Raw genomic sequence first — 22990 nt, 5'->3', positions numbered from 1 at the left:
TATCCTTTTATGAATATTGGATTGGTGGTGTCAAGGAGGAACTGCCGGAGATGATGCTTGACGTTTCATCCCGACATTTTCCATCTGGATTGGTAGTATAAAGGAGGAATTACTGGGGATGTTGTTTGATGTTTCAAATGAAACACCAGCATTTTCCTTTTCTGAGTATTGGATTGGTGGTGTCAAAACATAACTGCTAAGGATGATGTTTGATGTTACAGTTGGGTTTTCAACATTTTCCAGGGATAAATGTTGGTTCTCCTCTTCTAACATTTTTGATTTCATTGACGGACTTAATTTGAAGAATATTTCACGAATGTCATTCAAGTCAATGTTTATTGGATTTTCTTCTGATGGGATCGTGTACACTTCGTTATCTTCGGATGCTGTCAGTTTTTGGTTTGCTGTTGATGCAATTGTAGGGTGCTATATTGTTTCACAATGTATTTTTAATTTTAAAACGTAATGTGGATAGGGTAACGGGGAGTCTTTTTCCTTATAAACCTTAAAAGCAATTCTAATCTGTTAGCATATATTTTTTTACCATTCCTTTTTTTACACCCACAACTTGAAGTTTTCAAATTAAAATATTTCTTCAAGTGGGTGTAAAAGATAAATTTTTTAAAACTATTTTGGGATTTCAAATTCAAAAAGTTTTAGTTAAGTTTTTTTACTTAATAAATTTTCTAGTCACAACAAATTCTGTTTTATCCCATTCAAACTGACTCACTATGTTTAACTTAAGCTTTTGTTTCGGCTCTCAGAGATTTCAGTAAGTGGCTCAGTCTGAGCAAAAGGGTATTTAGTGTTCGTGCGAATGTGATCTTTGCATTTTTATGACCGACACGTTTAACAATATGCTCTGAAACCTTTAAATTTATTTGCTATAAAAATAAAAACCCACGTGATTTTCACTAATTTTTTCTCCCTTCATGTCATACGAATCTTACAGTGGACTAACCATAAGACACGGCTTCCATTTGATCACTGAAGTCAAATATCTCTGGCAGGTGGTCCAGTTCGTAGGTAGGACTGGGCTATAAATCGATGTATCGAGACATATCGATTTAACGCATATATCGGCAAGACGATACAGCGACTTTCATTCAAGGCGATGCATCAGAAATCTGATTAAAGCCGTCGAGTAAAGACAACGAGCGCAAAACGATATAGCGATATAAGACACGCAAGGATATAAGAACGATATAGCGATATAAGACTCTTCTCTTACGTTCCGATGTCGACTCGCACTGTGGAAAACGATGTTCGTTTCGTTATGTTGAAATGGCCTTGATTGGTGAGCTGTAGAATCAGAATCAGAGTTTTGAGTTATATCGTTATATCGCATGTTCCTTTTCGCACCTAATAGCTTTTTTTTTTCGTTGTCGCGACTTTACTTGTAGATTATTTTCAGTGGACTAACTTCGTGATCGCCGATGTTACCTTGTTCTGAAGGCAATCTATTATTGAAAAGAATATATAAAGAAGAGTTTCTTCATTAATTAGATAAGTTTTTTTTAAAAAAAACTTCTTTTTATTTTTAAATGCGAAAATTATCGGCAATCTAATTTAGGTTCCCATAAAGAATTGTATTTGTTAGGTTATTTTTTTACTTTCTTTTAATTTATTAAAAACTTTTTGGATGAAACTTCTAATAATTTAATGAGTTTTTATTACTGATTTTAAATTTATAAATCTTGTTGTTTTTATTTTTAGAAATAAAGTTAAAACAAAATTTATTTTTGCCATTTGGATTTGGACATAAGTCAATTAACTTTGTTTATACAAAAAAATTTGAAAGGTTTGCGTATTTTATTCATTTTTTTAAATCATTTAGCACTTCGTTTTATTAGAGAGTATAATAATTTTCTTTTAAAAATATTCTTTTCATATTATTTGTTAATTAGCTAAATATATTATCGAATATCACAATTTTTTTATTTTTAAGAAATTAAATCTTACTTTGTTTTCCGTTCATAATTCGGTCATTATTTAATTTAATTTAATTATTTATCTGAAATGATAAGGTCCCGCAGTGAACTGATCGTTAAGACACGGTTCCCTGCAGATCACCGAAGTCAAGCGTCACTGGCTGCGGTCAGTGTGCGGGTGAGTGACCACTTGGATCAGTCTGCGTAGGCACCGAGGGTGTGCGGTATTGGTCCTCGTTAAACTGTCCTACCGTAAAGTGCTCGACTTCGCGTGCAGGTCGTCGAGCTACCGAAGCGGGGGTGCCATCCCATCTGCAGAGGATCAAAATTGTGATGGCATATCTTCGGATCATCCTCAGGGATGTTTCCCAGACCGTCGCCAATAGCCCATTGTGCAGCTCTAGTGTGACGTAAATGAACTGTAATAGAACTATAATAACTGAAATGATAATAATAAAAAATAGTGTTTTAAAAACGTTTTTTTTTTCTAAAATTTATTTAGCACTTTGTTTTAAACATACAAATAATTTTTAACGTTTCATTTAGAAATTGAACATTACGATCGAACTTAATAATTATGTAATTATTTATGCATAATAGTACAAGAAAATATTAATTTGTAAAAAACGCTTTAAAAAAAGTTTTTAACATTTTGTTTTACGCGTATTATGAATTTCTAAACAAGCATTTCAATAAATATTTTAAGTAAGATTTGTACATTGTAGTCAATTTATTTAATATCTTTCTTAAGCAAAACATATATATCTTCAAATTTATAAATTGATTTAAATCAATCTGAGTATGAAGTTTTGATAGAAATCTGACTTTCTGTGCCTTACAAGTAAGTGAAATTCAAAAATACTATATCGCGATGCAAAACTGACGATGCATCACGATATATAATTTCTAATATCGCCCAGTCCTATTCGTCGGTGATAATTTTGACTAGCCTTACAAAGAGATCGAGGGTACAAGGTATCGCCTCTCGTTGAACTGTTCTATCATAAAATGCTCAGTCAGAGCAAACGTGTATTTTAGTGCTCGCGCAAACGAGATATTTGTATTTTGATACACTATGACGGACACGTTATTTGTTCTACAAATTACACCTAATGTGCAGGAGTGCTAAGTTCTTCACCATCCATTTCATATGAGTCCCAGGTCTGAAAGTCCCTATATATCAAGACGGAAAAGAGTAAAAACTGGTAGCAAAGAAACTTTATTTTTAGCTAGTTTTCGGGAAGAATAAATTCCATGAATACAAATAATTTTTAAATCGTATAAAGCATATTTGTGACTGCTTCTTTCCCGAGAATAAATTAATAGCAATGAATAGTTTACTGTTAACAATAGATTTACTCCTCACGAAAACCATCTATTATTGAAATGGTTTTACTACTAGTTTTTTCTCCTTTCCGTCTCACTTTCAGGCCTGACGAGTTCTATACTGGAGTGACAGTAAGACGTGAGTTCCAGTAGATCAATGAAGTCAAGTATCTCTGGCAGTGGTCAATGAGCTGATGGTAGGTGATAATTTTGATCATCTTACAAAAATATTAAAAGTATCGGCCCTTGTTAAACTGTTCTAAGTGTTCGATTCTGCCCCCAGGTCGTCGGGCTGCCGAACCGGGAGAACCAACCCCTCTACAGAGGATCAAACTAAGAATGCAAGTTTCCGAATCATTCTCAGGAATGTTTTCCAGACCGATAGCCTAAAGTAAATGCCTGCTTCTACGACATTTCATATGAGATCGCTTTTAAAGCTTGGACTTCAATATACATATGAATTTTACAGGTTATTTAAATATCACTCAAGAAATGGTTTTGGAACATAACATTAATGGTGCCATTTTATTAAGATATATAATAGTGCCATAATGGTACAAAATTTTAAAATGCCACAATGTTGAAAATTTGAAATTACGACTTATAAAATAAATGATATATTACTTATAATCTGGAAAAGACAGTTCTGAAGAAGTTCTTCATAATTAGGATTGCTTTAAGCTAGTTTTTGCAGTTTGAAACGGGAAATTATTTATGGCAATGATTTGAAAAGTATGGAATTGGAAAGAAAAATTGCTAACAATCAATGCCTTTAATTGTTACACTTTATCAAAAAGAGTTTCAAAAAATTGAAAGCTGTTACATTGTTGCTAAAAATATTGACAACAATGCTCTTATACCAACAACAATCCTTATTATCTTGGTCATAAATCCGAGGACAAGGAAAGACATGCTGCCAGCTATAATTTTAGGGCTGTTCACTACCACTCTTTTTGCAAATATTTTATACATTCATTGGTAACTAAAAACTAAAACTCTCAGAAACTTTGGTAAATTCACCAACATTTAAAAGCTTCAATACGAGGAAGTCGGAACAAAGTAACGTTTAATATTAACTTCAGAATAATTTACATTGAGTCGTGGAAAAATAACTTTAAATCAAATTTACGAAACAAAAAAAATCATGAATTTAAACATGAACATAGCTACCAATAAAATAAAAATTATTGCAATAAGCGTAGAATGTTGGCAGCCCTGTTATTTTTTGCATTTTCAAGATAACTTTTAATGCTGTTTTTTTCATCCACAAACTATTTTTTATTTATTAAAAAATAGTTTGTGGTCTTAACAGTCTTAACACAATTTAATGACTTTAAAATAAAAAAAAACTCACTATCTGGGCTGAATGATTTTACAAAAAAAAAAAAAAAAAAAAAAAAAAAAAACTCCTATTAGTTTATAACTAAATTTAGTATATATTTAGACCATATTATAAAACAATAAAGTTTTTATTAACATAGATTTATTCAATGTGAAATGGACCAACGGCAGTTGTCATCATGCCATTGATTTTTATTAGTCATTGATTAGTTTGGTTCAAACAATTAGAAAAAAATATTTTAATCCGTTTGCATCTTTTAATTTTTCATAAAAAAATTCCTTAAAAATCTTAGATCCCCATAATTTCAAAAGGAGTGAGCGCGCAGCAGTGTGATAATTTTCATTGAAACTTTCATTTCTAAAGATTTTTGTTATATATAGTTTCAAAATTTAGAAGTGCGCAAAAAACAACAAACATTAAATTGCTTTTGATCTAATGATAACATTTTCGCGCTGAGTTAGGATGCTCAAGTGCTAAAATTCGAAGGCCTAATGTAAAGTGTGCTAATTAGTTAGCACACGAGGTATTTCAAATTACGAAAATTGAATAGGATAGAAATAGCTAGTTGACTGAGTTCTGCTTTGGAAACAATGAATTTCTTTTCTGAAATTAATTGCAAAAACTATAAACTATAAGAGAGCACAGCTGAGAAAACTGCGAAATGTATCAACTAGGGGGCACAGTCTGAAAAAATTAACAGACAATGCAAATGTTTTAAAGGGTTTGATGAAGCATTACTATTGTTGAATTTGACGTGTCATTAAACCCTTCCTTAAATTTAAATTTCGGATATGTCAAATTCTTAATTGTTCTGACAGAGAAGTAATTTAAAAGAATATTGAATTACTGTAGATTGAAAATTTCTATCATTTTCTCATACCGTGGAGTTGTTAAGATAAGTTTAATTTTGCTCTTATGGTAAAACTATGTATCTGCAAATTTTGAACAAACTTGTGTAATAGAATATTTTAAATACATTTCGGTAAGTACAAAACTAATTTTTAATTTATTTAATTTTTGGAGGAATAAAACTTTATTTATTTGTAATTCTGATTTTTAATTTACTTCAAATAAAGATCTATGATTATCTTATTTATTTACATGTAAAGTTACATTTGTGTAAATCATAGAACAATCTGAATTTTATAGCTTAATAACATTTTTATGGTTTTTATGAAATTTCTAAATAATTGACGATTCCATTTAATAAGGAATGATAGGTTTAGACCAGGAGGTGTCTCTCATTAAGACTTATATGCTACTTATATATATTCCTTTACAACTGAACAAAGGAGAAGAAAATGGAAGGATAAAAACATGGAACCTATATTCTCCCTAGATAGCGCATTCAAGCATCGTGATCAGAAATAAGACGGGTTCACATTAGCATTATTAATTTCGCAAGCTATCGACCAAGCTGTTTTTACTAACTGAATTTGTAATCGTCGGCAAGTTTACGTTTTCCCCTGTTTCAAGAAGATACCGAAAATTTTTGGCATGGCTGAATCTCAAGTAATTTGTTTTTAAATTTTAAGGATTATACATTTTAGATATATAGTAAATGCATAATACTCTAATGTTACATGTTTTGGTTTTTTTCAGACTTTAAAAGATATCCCCTATGCAATTCAATCTGGACGACTATCAGTACGTAAACAAGTATTTCAGCACTTAGATGAGATAACTAGGAAAAGTAATTACTTATCTTTATTTTTTATTTCCTATTAAACAATTTTGAAATTTCTTAAATACCTGCCTCTATGTAGATAATAATTTTTTTTTTTTTAACTGGCTTTAGAGTGTTACAGTATAAATTAAATGTTTTTGTATGTCTTACATTCAATGTTTCTAATATTATTTACTTTGATTATTTTACCTTATTTATTTTAGTATTTATTCCATTCAATATACTGTTGCCATGTCTTATAACTTTGAACTATTTTTAAATTGATTACTAGATTGATTTGACACCTGTCAAGACAGATTGATTCGATATAATAATATATGACAAAATTTTTTAACTTTAGAGAAAAGTACAGCATGAAAACTAAGCTCTCAATATTGTGTTTTTTGGAAAATTTTTATGAAATTAAAAAGTCCGAGAATCTATATACAATTGATGTAACCAATACTCACATCTCAAACAAATGTATGATTGAAAGATTTAATATTGTTCTTCTTAAGTGTTTATGGGCTATCTTACTTTTATTTGGGTTATTTCTCACCGAAAACTGTTCCCATAAATTGAGCCATGGCATCAAATAAAATAACCAGTTTTTTTAACTAGGATTAAATTTAAAAAAATACATGTACCTATTGGCTTGCCTGGGGATGGATATGAGTTTTTCTTCTTCAGTTTGCCGAATTCTGTGAGGTTTTATTCATATTTTGTTATATGCCTTGAAGTGTGATTATTTTGGATCATGTACTGGAAAATAAGTCTTCTCTTTAATTTTATATTTTCTATAATTACATGAGTGTTTATCTATGTAAATAAAATTATCTTTTCAGTATAGAAATCAAAAAGTAGATTAAATGCTCAAAGTATTTTGCAGACTAGTTTTAACATTTGATTTATTTTTTTCGGGTTTGGTCAGTTTTAAGGAAGAACTATAATTTAGATAAAAAATTTTTTGAAGCCAAGAATTTAAAAAAAAAAAAAATTATAACTGGATAATTTTATTTTATATAGATGTAATATCAATAAGCCTTTCTATTAAATATTATTATTTAAAGATTTTTTATTGAATTAATTTAAATTGAATAAACAGCCCAAAGTTGTTTTAAACCTATTTCAATCATGTTCTAATTCATCCCAATTGTGCTTTATATCAATTACAGTCAATTTTTTTTTTAAAAAATTAAGCTTAATCATTCAAAAGTTTGGTATTTTCTGTAAAAATGTTCATGATTTCTTTGAAATAATTAATATATTTAGTTTAAAAAGTTTGACGATTGGTAATTATAGTTAATTTTGTATTATTCATATACTTATGCTGCATTGAAAAAGTAATTTCTAATTGTTCCAAGTAGTTTATTATTTTAAATGATTGTAAAAAAAGGTTAAAGCTGTTACTTCAGATTGTGTCAAAAGCTAAGTTGGTAAAAATCAAGGTTTTTAATAAAAATAAAAATAAGTGTCTGCAATTGATTTGAATCATATTTTTTTTACATTTACCAACAAATATCTGATAAGATATACAGGGTATCCACACACCTGGAAATTCATGAATTTCGGTATTGAACAAAATTTGTCATGATTTTAACTATTTTTTAAAAGGAAAATCATGGAAGGTCATGTATTTAGGTCGCTGAAAAATCTAATTTTAGAAATGGAATTTAAAAATACCCCCCCCCCCCATTTCATGGTGTTCTGGATATCTGAATTTGTAATAAAATCCCCACTCAGTCATATTTTATGAAAATATAAAAGGTTTTTATCATGTTCTTTAAAAGTTATGGTGTTTTTTCAAAAAATAAAAGATAAAACATCATTTCTAGAGCGTATTATCTTTTATACTTCTGTGATTTCAGAATTTTTTTTTATTATTTTTTATTTTAACAGTTTAAAATTCTAGCTGAAGCAAGGCAGTCATTAGCGAATTTTTTTAATTCCGAAATGAGAACAAAAATATCTGGAGTATTTCTTTCCTTCTGGATAAACAAGAAAAGTATCTTTAGAATATAATTCTGCAGAAAAAAATTTTTTGCTTTTGTATTTTTATCAGCTATTTTATTGCTTTAACTCTTTCTTTACTCTGTTTTTTTAAATTTAAAATCTTTAAATATGATGATGCAGAGTATAACAGTTATACCGATCATTTCAATTTATGTTATTATAATGCTTTTTTTGATTTCTTGTTGTGTAGAAAATAGTAACTTCGTTAAGTCATGAAAAATCATGAATTTGAAAATCTAAAATGTAGCCGATGCCCTGGATATATCTATAGTACATAATAATATATATATCAATCATGACAATTATCAGAAAAATATTAGTTATAATAAAAACTCCTTTTTTTAAAGCTTTAGCCTGTCTTTTTTAAGCTGCTTAAACCAAAAACAAAAAATCATAGACTATTTTTGGTCTGGTTAAAACCGCAACTCTACTATTGTCTCAAATTCTTTCTTTTGACTGGTTTTTTCTTATATTATTATGTGTTATGTTATCAGGGGTCTGTCTAGGTTTTTCTTAAAAGTTCCTATTTTGTGAAAATTTTGACATAATTTGTGAAAAATTAAAAATTATATTAAAAAGTCAACACTAAACATGGTAAAAATATAGATTTATTGTTTTTTAAGGGAGACAAAAATAAAATTTTAAGAAAAAGTATTTTGTGAAAATACCGTTTTTCCTAAAGTTGAATTTGTGAAACTACCGTTTTACCTAAAATTGAATTTGTGAAGGTACCGCTAAACGGTAGTAAATTCGGCCTGGACAGACCCCTGGTTATTCATCATATAATAGCTTTAGATGAGTAGTTGATTAAGCACTCTAATTGAATATGGAGATCTTCAATTAATAGTTTTCTTTCTCTTTGTAGATGCTCAGCCACAGACATTTAAATCAATTTGTAAGTTGTTACAAATCACTCTTCCTCGTTATTCAGACAGAAAATCTACAACACTCGTTGAAAATTTCGTCAAATTGTTGGTGAATACTCAACCCACAAGTGTACCATACCTAATCAAAACTATTAAAGATGTAGCAGACACTTATAAAGATTTGTACTGCACGTAAGTTGTTTTTGTATATAGATAACATTATTTTGAACAATTGACTCTCTACATTTTTTAAATTGCTAATTAACACCTATTAATTACATTTGCCATAAAGGAACAAAAAATATTGTTTTTCAGAAATTTTTTCTCTCCATAATTTTACCGAAATACCCTTTTTAATGTCGTATCAAAAACTACTTAGAACAGATTTATTCAAGCAGTTTTTTTATAACATTGTTTTTTCTATTTCCTACAAAAAAATTAGCAATATTTAATTGGATTGGTATCATTTTTTCCTCATCCACACATTATCTACCTCACTGTCTACGTATAGAATAAGGTAATTCAACCTTTAATCTGTGTTCAAAAATGTAGGAATTTTTAGAAGAAATTATTTATCTTGTAACTACTTAGAAAACGTTGGCGAATTGCTTTGTCGGCAGATCACATAGTTTTAAGTAAAATGTTGACTAAAGCAAAAAAAAAAAAAAAAAAAAAACATAAAGCACAAAAAATTATATAATTGACATACTTATAAAGTACATACGTACATACTGTGCAAAGTACATAAATTGACGTACTATAATTTCAGTTCTGTAAACAAGATATTTCAGCAGCATCTAAATGTCAAATGAAGGTAGAGAAGTAAAGAAGTTTAGTGGAAAGTTAGTGGTTGAGTTGTAAGTTTAAACTTGGACCTAAGAACACGAGAGATACGTCCAAAATAAAGATATTAACCAGTTTTCTATTGCTATACACAGTTGGAATTCAAATCACGGATTTGATTTTTCTTCTACTAAAACCATTCAACATTGCTCTTCACCTTCCAAACTTTAGTTTTGAGTGTCATTACATTATTTAAAAAAAATTCTAATTTAGTTATTGATCATTCGAGTATTAAACTGTTTCTCAATATTTAAAAGTTCATTTTAATTTAACCTGCTGCTTGCCAAATCCCTTTACACTTGTTTCTCCCCATTGTTATTTCCTTGTTGAAACTTGTTCCTCTGTCCCTATGGTTGAACCACTTTACATGTGTTTGTCTCCTTACTTCTCTACCTTCATTTAACGTTTAGACACGGATGAAGGTTCTTGTTTTTAGAATTGAAACTATAGTATATGAATTTATGTAGTTTCATTTGTGTATTATTCACGTTTTTTACTTTAGATTTGCCGATTACTGAATGTGCTTATATATTTTTTTATTTTTAGGAAAGGAGTTGCACATATCTGTTATGCAGCATTTGGCTGGTCCTGCCATGTGGCCAATGCATATTTCAATATCGAAAATGAAAAGGAGGATTTCCAAACCCTTGTATGTATTTTGGTTTAGTTAAATTTTTCATAATTGAATCAAAATATTTAATAATTGCATTATAAGTTTTTACAATTACAATACTATTTGTACAATTAATTTATATTTTCTTTCATCTTCTGACTGTTAAGAGACAAATTTGAAATAATTTTTTCTCTATCTAGTGACATTGAAAAACTGATTTTGCACTTTTCTCTTGGACTGATAGCCAGACTAAAATATTATAAAATCATTGTTATTGTTTGATTATGTTCTATTTTTATTTCTTAATTAAATTGTTTCTATCTTTTCTTATTGACTACCATAACTTACCTTTCTTTTGTGTAAGGGTTGTTGGAAAATACAATTTGGCTTCCTAGAGTAACAAAGTTTTGAAGTCAGTAACTTAATTAACCTTTACTGTTTTTCGAACAGCATTGAGTTGCCTCAAATTAAAGCACAAAGTACTGTTAATTTTATATGATATTTCATAGTACAATGTATATGATGATTTTAAAGGTAAAAGAAAAATTTATGTTGCATGCACTCTTTTTTTTCTTTTCTTTCTTTAAAAAAATTTAAATACATAATATTTTTAGCTTTTTCTCTTTCTATAAATAGTTTTTTTTAAAAATAATTTTTAGCTTTTATTTAAATTATTTATTTTTTATACTTAAACATTGTCAGAAATTTAATTAGTGAGATAGAATTCAAATTCATTCGTTTTTATGTTGTGATGATATGTACGCAGTAAGTAAATGTTTTGATAGTTTTCTTTAACTTGTGTCTTTTATTGTATTTATAATTTTTTGTATTTCTAACAAAACTGCTCCTTAAGATTATTGTAATATTTTACTTTTTTTTGTAAATTACTTATTTAGATTCTACTTTAGTTATATAATGTTTCATTTTATTGTTCTTTTTTCTCTTTTTTTTTTAGCTTCAAAGTCAAGCTGTATTATTATTTTGTGTAACAGGTGCTCAAAGCAAATTTTTGAACTGTAAAATTTATGCATGTGCAACAAACTTATGGAAACAGGTAACTTTATTTCATAATAATTATCATGTGACAGTGTTTTCATTCTTTATGCATTGTATTCCATTAAAGAAAAAAAAAAAAATTGTGAATGTGTGAATATAAATAAATAAAATACGAAAAGAATATTTAAGAGTGCCATGGAGGTAGATTCTATCCTATTTCTGACTTCCGCCAAAAAAATACACAAATACTAATTTTCCATTTATTTAGTCATTAATTAAAATTTTGAAGTATTTTTTTTTTTTTTTTTTAATTTCAATTTGTCTTATAGAACTTTTTTGTCATATTTAATTTTTTAGACCTAAACATTTAACATTCTAAATAAACTATTAAACATGCTTTAAAAGATTTTAAAAATAATTTAAACTTTATAAGCTAAAATTTAATTTCTTATTTCCGTAAAATATATTTTATTAAATAATATGAAAAAGTAAGTAAATAAAAGCTCATAAATATTAGTTAATGGCATTAATATAATTCTTAATAGCTTAACACATTAGATGAAAAAAGTAAGAATCTGATTCCAGAAAAAGACATTTTTAAAAGCAAAATTACCCTTAATATTATAATATATATCTTGTAAAGATTTTTCATTTCTCAGAGTTAAGATATTTTAACACTAACTGCCCTTTTAAAGTTTGACGTGGTGGCTTACCCTATTAAAGCTTTGATGCGGGGAAAATTTTTTTTAACATTAAAATCAATAAAGCACCCCCTTATTTTGATGAATACCGCAGTGATTAAGGAGGGGATAAACGGTAGTGAAGAAAATGTTAAGCTTCATTTAAAAAAGAAAAAAATATATTTGACTGGGCATAATTAAATTGGATTTGCAATGAAATAAATAAAATAAAGGAAAAATTATTGTAGCAAAAAGAAGTAAATATAAGCTTTAATTAGTATATCTTCTACAGCAATCTTTTTTTTTTTTAGATCTTGATGTGATCGCAGCACAAGCAAATAGTTTTTTTAAAAAAATTAGCAAGGAACTATTTCATAAAAAGAAGGATAATTTATTTATTTTCATTAATCAGAATCCAAAAATCCATCAAAAGTAATATCGAATAATCGTCTAAGTTAGGGTCAACATGCTTTTAATTCAGTTCAGTATTAATGTCTATAGATCTGACGTTAACTTACACTAATCGGGAATGAAAAAGCCTATCTTTGTTTCCATCAAATGCAATGAAAATACCACAACGCTTAAATGAGTTTGAGATCGTCTCTTCTGAGACTGCCTCCCAAGTGGCCAACATGAAGCCATTCACATCTTGCAGAGTTGGCTTTCTTAAATTCCTGATGAGAGTCTTTAGTTTATTCCCGTAATTGAGCATGCATTCTCTTCTTAATGCACTTTTAAAGGGTGCCATTCACGAATCATCTGCTGGCTGCAGGAGGTCTGAATTAAAACTATATCAGTGTCGAGGCTTTTTAATTTTCGAGGCTCGATTGAGGCACACTCCGAGAATATCGGGAAATCGAGAATCGTCAGGGAAAAGGAGAATCGAAAAAAGGCAGAAAATTGCCTGGGAAAAACATCAATTTACCTTGAAAAGGGACATTGTCAGGGAATTTGACACCCTGTCAAATTGCAGTATTTCACTCTTCCGTTTTCAACTGCAATTTTCTCTTGCGCAATATAGAGGAGAAAATCATTAATTTTTTTCCGAACCAACCGTCATTAATTGTAGCCTCAAGATTCTATTCTTAAGTGTTTCTGGAGTGTTGTCAGTTAAATGTTTGAGATAGGATCTTGAAACTTCTGCCTTGAGAGTATTGGCATGTTAGATTTTTTTTAAATCCACTTTTATTTTTTTATTTAAGTTTTTGTTATACTTGATTTATTATGACTGTTTTATTATTTCGGATCATGCATTAATTATTAAGAACAAAATGTATTTTTATGGTCTCCTATTCTTAATTATTTAATATCTATTAAAAAAATGTTTTTTAATTGAATGAATTCTGATTCCTCAGAGGTTTAGTGATTTGTGACTTTTAGAATGAGTTTATACTTAGACATACAATATTTTATTACTAAAAGCAGACTATTATTTTATGAAGCAGTTTGCAGCTTTCTCTGGTTCCACAAATTTTTTTAAATTTTTTTTATCCTGTTTACAATAAATTTTGTATTCAATAAATTAGTTCTTATTTATGAGTTTTAAGCTAAAGAATTTAATTGATCTCATTATATCCTATCTTGTATGGGGTTTTTTAATATTTATGTTAGCTCTTCTTTTAATTATAGTTTGGTTATTTTTTAATGTTTTTATTTAATTTGATTAATAAGTTTTCTTTGTATTTTGTCATTTTCTTTTTCCCCCCTAAACCAGGTATGAAACATATTGCATTTTTTACTCATTTTCTTCTGTAAATTCCCTTTTTATCTTGTTTATAATTCTGACTATTATTTCTAATTAGGTAACATTATGTAAATCATCAAATTTTTTAAAACCAAATTAATTTATTATTACTTTTTTAAAATGGCAATTTTATTCATAATTTTAATGTGCATTTTTATTAAATAAATTTTTTTTTTTAATTTAAAAAAAAATTCTAGAGTTTTATGTAAAATCTATCTAGAAAATATCTGGGAAAAATTTCTTTTGAGTGTGAACCCTATCAAATGCAATTTGAATTAATTTGTAATTTTCGGTAATCGGTTTAAAAAAAAATCTATATATTTCAAAAATATCGGTATATTTCAAAAATTCACGAGAATATAAATAATAACTAAGCAATGAAAGACATCGAGATTTCGAAAAAACAAAGCAAAAATTCCTTGCGATAGCGTCTTAAAGAACGATTGAAATACCTCACGGATTAACAAGAATATTGGCGCTAAATGAGCGCATCAAAGAATGATTTCTGGAGGGGAAGAAGTCTTTCAACATTTCTGCAGAAAAGAAATTTTTTACTTTGTTTTTTATTCTTCTCAAATAAGAACAGAAAAATCACGATGTGCGAAAAAGGCATCTTTTAATTATAATTTTAGAGATAAAAAAATTTCTGCAGAAAACCAAAATTCTTTACTACTTCTGAAAAATCAAATTCTTTACTTTCTAAAAGAAAATTCTTTCTGCAAGAACTCGGTAATATTCTGTGACAATGTCGCCATATTGCCGCGAATCTGCCATGCGGTTGTTTAGAGCTAATAAAGGTGTTATGATTGGTGAAGGATGGTTTGCATAATTAGAATATTAAAATACAATTGTGCTTGCTGTGTCTTCTACTTGGTTATCAATTAAAGTATATCAGTTGAACTACATAATTTTAAAAGGTGACCACAAAGTCAAAGGCTTGTTCATTTTAAATTTATTATAGATTTCCATTTATTTCTTCATATTTTGTTTGAAGCATATATAGTTTAAATTTTAAGTTATATAAATGTTGGAAGATATGTTTGCAGCTTATACAGATTTTATTTATTTTTTTTCAGAATCAAAAAATTGTTGAAGCATACTTAATTAATTTAAAGATACTTCCTGAAACTCAACATTCATTGAACCTAATTGGCTTTTTTATAAAGTTTTTGGTCGAAAAGAAACTTAGAGATGCACTTTCACAAATTAAGGTAGTCTTCTTCGTTTTTTAATGTCTTAAGTTTGCATACTTTGTCTAGATATCTTTAACATATGGTAAAACTTTATTTTAGTTAAAAAATGTTTTATTATTTGAAATATATTTTCAAATTTATGTTTTTATATTTGCATGACTTGTTATATTTGACTTGTTATTATCACTTATTACTGTTTAAAAATAGGATTTTTTTTGAAAACGGAAATAATTATCCAATCATTTAAAATTAAAAATCTATCAAACTAAATTATTTAAAAAAATGGTCTTTGATACTGTTAATTGAAAAGGAGTAAAATAAACGAATATATTTTGTGATTTCTCTTCTTTTATCTATCCATACTTGCTAACTCTTCCTGTTTTGAAAGAAGACTTCTCTATTTCAGACTCCTTTTACGATTTACCGATTAGTAACCAAAATTGCTCTGCTTTAAGAAAATTATTTACAGTTTTTTCTTTTTATACAAATTCGAGTAAAAATCCGTAAAAAAATAAAAATTCTAATAAATAAAGCAGGATTGCCACTCCACAGGGAGAACAGGGAAAACCTGGAAAATGCAGGGAATTTAAAAATCACCTAAAATAACAGGGAAAATGCAGGGCATTTGAATTTTTTCTTTGGAAAATGGGAAAATACAGGGAATTTTGTTTCTTACTTTTGTGTTTTAAAAAATATTGACCACTCAAAGCGTAATTTAAGGATATTTAACCATGATATTTCAGCTATACTAAACTATTTAATTTATTATAGCATTATTTAAGTATGTTCAACTGTTTTTCTAACAATTAAAAACTAGTATATAGATAGTTAGCCCAATATAGCTCACACACGAGCTCAGTAATTGTTGTTTCCTCTTAATATATCGTTTATAATTTGTACAGGGAAAACACAGAGATTTTTTTTTTCAGATTTGAGTGGCAACCCTGTAAAGGTGTAGTAAAAAAACTGACTAATCTGCCTTAATGATAGAAAAAGAAATGGCGGGTAATACTTCCCTCTTGCATTTTTGGCACTTTCTCCATCACTTTCAGAGAATTAATAAATAAAGTGAGTCAATGAATTTCATGAGTAACCGCATACGCACGAAGAATGCCACTTATTTCTATCCAAACTGGATCTTACAGCTTTTGTAACCGTGCAAACAAGCATAGAAAAAATAAAAAAAGGAAGTGTGTAGCGTTTACTTAGATAACCAGAATGGGTGTTAATTGAAAGGTTGTATTATGTGTCTATTTAATTCACCTTGTAACTTAAAAATTTGGTGTAGCTCTACTGTTTTACTTGCTCTTATGTTTTGAGAACACTGGGACATACAAGCAACGTGTGTGATCTTTAATCAAGTCATTGTAACACAATTTGTGTTTCATCTTGCATTATATGGTTATAAATACAAATGCGTTTAATATTTAAAATGTATGCTGCATCGAAAAAACGATATTGTTATTCATTTTGGGAAAATTATGAATATTTTATTTAAATTTTTTTTTTCCGATTGCAATTAAAGAATTAATTTAAAATTGAACATATTTATTTTCCATGATATGAGCAGCTTTTTGAATTTTGTTCGTTAAAGCTCATAGCGTTTTGTATGTTTACTTTTAAATAGAGTTCTTGCTGATGTTTTATTTCCAAAAATGCATTCCAATATTATTATTTTAAATTAATTGCATTGATTAAGCTCTATTGCTAAATGTACTTTATAACGTTCGTAACTTCACAGTATGGCTTTCATTCCGCAAAATCTCTATTGATCAAAGGAAATTTCTGTTTTACAAATATTTTTTCTATTAAATATCCTGTGGAAAATTATTGAAAGAACCTTATTTAAAGGCCTTTTTTTTTAAAGTTAAAATAATATAAATTTGTTGTGTTCTAAATGTTCTTATTTTTGAGTTTCAGTCTTCCTAATTGCTACTTTTAGAGGTTGGCAGATATATCTGTTCATAAAGTAAAATAAAAGAATGTTTCTCTCACAGAAGTTCAATCAAAACATTTTTTTTTATTATTTCTTAAAATATGGTTATGGAAATATAAATCAATTTAGCTCTTTTAATTAATTTTAATTCTTTTTATGAAGGTTTTTTATTGATTTAACAAAGTTGAATTATTTTAATTTCTATTGAGAATTTGTTTCTTTAAATGAAATTTAATAAACAAAGGGAACTTTTTTTCTTATCATTAGTTTTCAGCAACACTTTATCAACTTACTTTGGATGTATAATGTTGAATGATATAATTGGCTTGAGAACTAGATTGTCTGAGTTTGAAGACTTATAACATGCAAAACTTATTAATATATAAGTTTTGCATATTATATGTCCTTAAGCTCAAAAATTTGGTTCTCAAGTCATTAGAATCTACATTTAATCCATTTTGCTAAAATAAAATATTTGGTTGAAAGCCTTAGTAATTAGTTACCTTACAATTTTCATATTTTCTTTTCTTTAAGTAGTTACTAAATATATTAAGCAAATTTGCATGATTGTAATAAGCTAGGGTATTTTTATTTATTAAAAAATCTAAATCTCATATTTATTATTTTTAGGAGCATTCTATTCAATTGCTTTGTAAAGTTATTATAGGAAGTAAAATCAAACCTCAACTCCACATTTTAGTAAGTATTTCACACAAAATGTTTTCTCGTTGAATTTTTATAATGCTTTTTATATTATTATTTTTCTAATATGGTGCTTTGCATGCTAAAATCTGTTATTCTGATCCTCTTGTTATACCAGTTGTTAGCAAAATATTAATTGGTGTTAAATATTCTTCGTATACTCGACATTGTTGTTTGAATTATGTTTCTTGTTTTAAAAAAAATTGTCACTTTTATGACTGTTTACTTGAAAGTAATAAGATTGAGGGGTTAAACTAACTCTAAACTTTTAAAAAATTTTTTAATAATATTTAAATAAAATCTTTATTATATTTATGTAAAATGCATTTTACATAAATTTGCTAATTTTTTTCGAATTTGTTTTCCTTTAAAAGTAAAATAATTGTTTTTTTTTTATCACCTTTTCAATGATGAATTTCTTTTTTTATCAGGTTCAGGCTATGCTGCTTACGTAAATTATAAATATATATATATTTATATATAGTTTAGGTTAATGAGAAATTAAGGAATAGTAAGAAACTTCTATCTTGTTTTGTTTCTTAATCCTGAAAAATATCCTACAAAACTAAAAAGTGACAATTTTCTAATTACCTGTAAAAAATTCACTTCTAAATCTTTTACATTGCAGTTTTGTTTTAATTCATAATTGCTATGTTAGTTGCTTAACTGCATTACAATATATATTTATTTCAGGAATCATGTAGTTCACTTTTACGACAAGTTACACATGATGATTTCAAAAGTATTCTTCTGCCCTCTCTGCAAAAAGCATTGCTTAGGAACCCGGAAATAATATTTGAAAGTAAATTGGATTTCTTTCTAATTTAGCTACTTGTAATTTAAATTTTGTTTGCATAACATAGTTTAAATATATATTTTTTGTTTTTAGCTGTCTGCAAAATTCTCTCAAGCGTATCATTGGACTTGAGTCAGTATGCCTTGGATATTGGTAAAAGTCTCGGTGGTGAGTTTTCAGCAATTCTTTTTTTTTCCTTTGATATTATCCTTCTATTCTGCTTGGTTCATAATTCACATTTTTTTTATAGTTCACTTGCATTCGAAAGAAGATCAGTGTAGAGAGGATGCTGTGACAGCTACTAAATGCTTAGCTCAGCAATGTAGTAGCTCTCAAGCTGTGAAGGATTTAGTTGAACATTATTTTGCAATTTTGAATGGTAAGTAAGTTTTGAGTAGAAATTCCGCAATTCTGATTTGGTAGTTATTTTAATTTTAAATGTTTAGGAGATCTTGTGACTCTGATGAAGAACACACATTACCAGAATTCGTTTTAAATTATTGAAACATCTAAACAAAAGCACAAAAGAAAGTAGAATTTTAAATTATGTACCAAATATTTTTATAGCTATAATTTTGTATAGGATATTTAAAGAAAGTGGCGATTGCAAACCTGTCATTAAAAAATATGTTTTAAAAAAAGCCTTTATCGAATATAAAATTTCATAGTTTTTGTTGTTAAAAATTAATTCAAAAGTATTTATTTTCAGGTGTTATAAAAATTTTGAAATTTATTTTGCACAATTAAATTACAATAACCGGCAATTAATTTAATATTACTTTTCAAGTTATAAATTTAAGAATATAATCAACATAATAAGAAATTTTTATTCTAGCTTATATAATGCCTATGGCAAATGAAAAATATTGTCATTTATTTAATTTAATCATTTTTAATGTGATGTAGTTTGAATTTTATTTTGTAAACAATTTTTATAAAGAAATTCCCGATGCCTGAAAATTGCAAAATAGTTAGCATAGGATTTCTTCTTTGTGGAATATACTGCAATTATTTCCTTTTATGTAAGTGGTTTTTGTTAAGAATTTGTTCTGCTGTTATTATAAAAAACATTCAAATATTATTTTTGCTGTTTAAATATTGTTTTAACTATGTATATTTTAATTATTAGTTGTTAATCTAATGTAGTTAAGTATGCAAGCAAATTATAAGGTTATAAGTATGACTAACTAGGGTAAACTTCTAAGTATCGAACAAAATATAAATGAAAAATACATTGTTGAAGTTTATTTTTCCTTTTTTCCTTTCATGCAACCCAATTTTTTTTTAAAGAAGAAAACTACAGATAAAACTACATAGTAGTGTTTTAAGAAGAGAGTTTAGTTCAATGATTTTCAGATGTCTTATGTATAAGTCAACCAAAATAAATTATATTAATTCTTAATTTTTATTTTAGGTTCTGAAGGCAAACTCACTGTGGTAACACAAAGAATTGGAGTTTTAAGTGGAATTGGGAATCTAAGCTATAATATTGTTACTGGTTCTACATCTATTCAAGCACTGTGTGAAATGGCTGCTGAAAATTTTATACAATTCCTTAAACATGAAGGTATTTAATGCTTGAAGGTTTTATGAAACCGTTATTACTTTTGAATCCTCATCTTTAACTTTCACATTAGAGATGAGAAATTAAGATTAAACCTCTAAAATATGTACAAGTTTTTAATTAAAGTATTTTTTTTAGTTCATGAAGGTACAATATTGCACACTCTTTCCATGCTTTCACTGTGGTGTGCGAAATTCACCATGCAGGTGCCACCTAGTGTAATGGAACTATTTCAGGTAAGGTATTATCTTAGTTGTTAAAAGTTAAATTTCAATTTAAGTCTATATTAGGTTCTATAATTGAAAAAAAATCTTATTATTTAAATCTTAGTCTTAATGATAAAAATTCTAATTGATTATGGATTATGTCAAAATATTTGCATTTAAAAAATAATTAAACCTATAGGTCATATTATTTATAAAATTTCTTCTTGATAAAGATTAAAAAATGTAAATGTAATGTATTGCATTATAATGTTGAGTTTTAAAATTTTTCTTTTTAAAACTTTATTACGTAAATTTTATTACATATTAGCATGTGTTGACACTTTTTTTTAAAAAACAAATATGTCATTATAACCTAGTTTTTTTATTTTACTGTATTTTAACGTCATTCAAAAACATCCATGTCAATAATTTTTTTCTTTTTTAACAAATGCAAAGCAATTGATAAAATTTAATTTAGAGTTTTACTATTTATTTTGCTTTCTGATATGCACGGAATTCGAAGCTTTAATGATTTCTTTACTTTATAGAATTGTCTAGTTCAGAAGAATTCAACATTTTCCATTCGCAACAGCTATATTCTTTGTATGAAGACTGCTTTTCATGGTTTGTATTTTTCTTAGAACAAAATTACATTACTGGTTTAACTGCAATTTCATAAATTGCATATGTCTTATGCTAAAAAACAGAGTTTAACTCTTTAATTTTTTTGAGATGGAATTTTTTATTTTTATTTTCCCTGTTTTCATAGAGTCAAAAATAACATAAGTTATTTTCTTCTATAATTGAATGTCTATTGCTTTGCCTTTCCTTTCAGTCCCATTCTTTCTCTGTTTAGAAAATCTTGTGATAAGGTTTTTATCTGGATACATTCCTTTACGATGATAAATGCGATATTTCCAAATAAAGAATAATTATCCTAAGATAAAAATTATTCTTCATAATATGTCTATGTCTTGGTGAAATAAAAATGCAGTTGCAAATAAGTTTTGAGATAAAAGCAGAAAACTACATATTTAGTCTGTATACGTTTTAAAAGTAAATTTTATTTTTAACCGAGGAAAGCAATTATTTTGTGTTTTTGAGTTTCATAAATAATAATAATGAAAAAAATCATTTCCACGGAAGCACAGTGAAAAGAGGAAAAATATTGATTGTGTTACATTTTCAAGGAAATATTTTTGCATTCTTAAATTGATAAGTCAGGTCAACTACCTGTTGCAAGTTTTTATCTTAAAGGGAAATGTCACACATGAGGTACAACAATGAGTTTAGCTCCAAATTTCTGAACATAGTTATTACTATTCTATCTCAATAACTTTTCAGCATTCTTTTTTTTTTATCTCTGAAATATTTTTTGTCATTATCTATATTCTGCTTATAATTAGAAAAATACTCCTATTCTGGCAATAATAAACTAAATTTCCTGATATGGAAATTAATACTTTCACAACCTGTAATTACTACATATCAAAGCTGACACCCTTCATAATTCTTTTGACAAAAATATCTTTGTGCTCACTGTTAAAACTCAAACATAACAGACATATTATTTTACTCTGCAGTGCAAAGTAAATGTTGTTTCTGCCATGAGGTCTTCATATTTATTTTAATTTAAAATTTTGTAAGCAATCTTTTTTGGTTTATTATCTAAGTTATTTATTTTATTTTCAAAAATGATTGTATTTTATCGGCCCTTAAAAGAAAAATAATAGAGAAAGAAGAAGAAAGTTTCCCATTTTTTTTTTACATACTTTATTATGTTCTTTTATTGTTAAATTTTGAAGAAATTTTCCTTGTCACTATCTTTCCTTTAATATGTCAATTTTTCAGTTTAATTCTCAAAGCTTCGTAGTTCCGGGTTTATTTTAAAATTGTAGCTTCTTAATTTTTCATTCAATTCATGAATACATATATATAGTTAGTTTTCTCGTAAAAATATATTTATATTTAATTAAAGATACTCATAAATCATTATCTTTTTGAAGGTTCTGTCCTAAAATAAATGAAGTTTTATTTGCAAATAACGAAGTAATTTACTAAAACTATCAAAAATAATATTGCTATAGTTCATATTTGAGGTCTCAATATTCATTATGTCATACTTTATTACTGACGATTCAGTGTTGATTTAAAATATTTTAATGTCTTTTTATGTGATGTTGATATTTTATAATTTTTTTCTTTCAGGCAACACATTGCACCAAGCTTTAGATTTAATTCCTGTCCTAGAGAAAGCCTACAATAAAGCGATCAGTCAACCCACCCAAACTAATGCTGTTGTTGAAGGATTGTCAGCATTTAGTCTTTTTTTGAATTTGTACTCATATGATAGTGAATCTGGTATGTTTAATTTTTAGTTGTGTGATATTACTATTTATTTTTTAAAAATTACTTATGCATAAAATGTGCTTTGGATTTTCTTCTTATCCAATCCAGAAGTCTAAATAATAGTTGTTATTGTTCTTATTCGAGCATTATTAATTTAAAATTAGTATGAGTGCAATCAAGGTCAAATGCACGTACATCTTTTCACTTAATTTCTTAAAAAAAAT

The 22990-nt window shown here is 27.3% G+C and overlaps 1 protein-coding gene across 1 annotated transcript in view; it reads left to right on the top strand.

Moving 5' to 3' along the window:
* The first annotated feature begins 5883 nt into the window (after positions 1-5883).
* l(3)80Fj (lethal (3) 80Fj) overlaps positions 5884-22990 on the top strand; it is an 84274-nt gene continuing 67167 nt past the window's right edge. Inside the window, exons 1-14 of the mRNA XM_087149853.1 lie at positions 5884-6111; positions 6202-6292; positions 9144-9336; positions 10534-10636; positions 11556-11654; positions 15097-15231; positions 17780-17848; positions 18545-18653; positions 18741-18815; positions 18898-19026; positions 20062-20214; positions 20350-20447; positions 20966-21041; positions 22626-22778. Of these exons, the coding sequence (XP_087005979.1) occupies positions 6097-6111; positions 6202-6292; positions 9144-9336; positions 10534-10636; positions 11556-11654; positions 15097-15231; positions 17780-17848; positions 18545-18653; positions 18741-18815; positions 18898-19026; positions 20062-20214; positions 20350-20447; positions 20966-21041; positions 22626-22778 (1498 nt within the window). The 5' untranslated portion in view covers positions 5884-6096. The remainder of the gene's footprint in view (positions 6112-6201; positions 6293-9143; positions 9337-10533; positions 10637-11555; positions 11655-15096; positions 15232-17779; positions 17849-18544; positions 18654-18740; positions 18816-18897; positions 19027-20061; positions 20215-20349; positions 20448-20965; positions 21042-22625; positions 22779-22990) is intronic.

The sequence above is a fragment of the Parasteatoda tepidariorum genome, chromosome 8, assembly GCF_982258835.1.
Source record: "Parasteatoda tepidariorum strain Cologne lab strain chromosome 8, Ptep-v5.0, whole genome shotgun sequence".
Lineage (NCBI taxonomy): Eukaryota > Metazoa > Arthropoda > Arachnida > Araneae > Theridiidae > Parasteatoda > Parasteatoda tepidariorum.
Note: the sequence above shows the minus strand (reverse complement) of the source record. Positions and strands in the feature narration are given on the sequence as shown.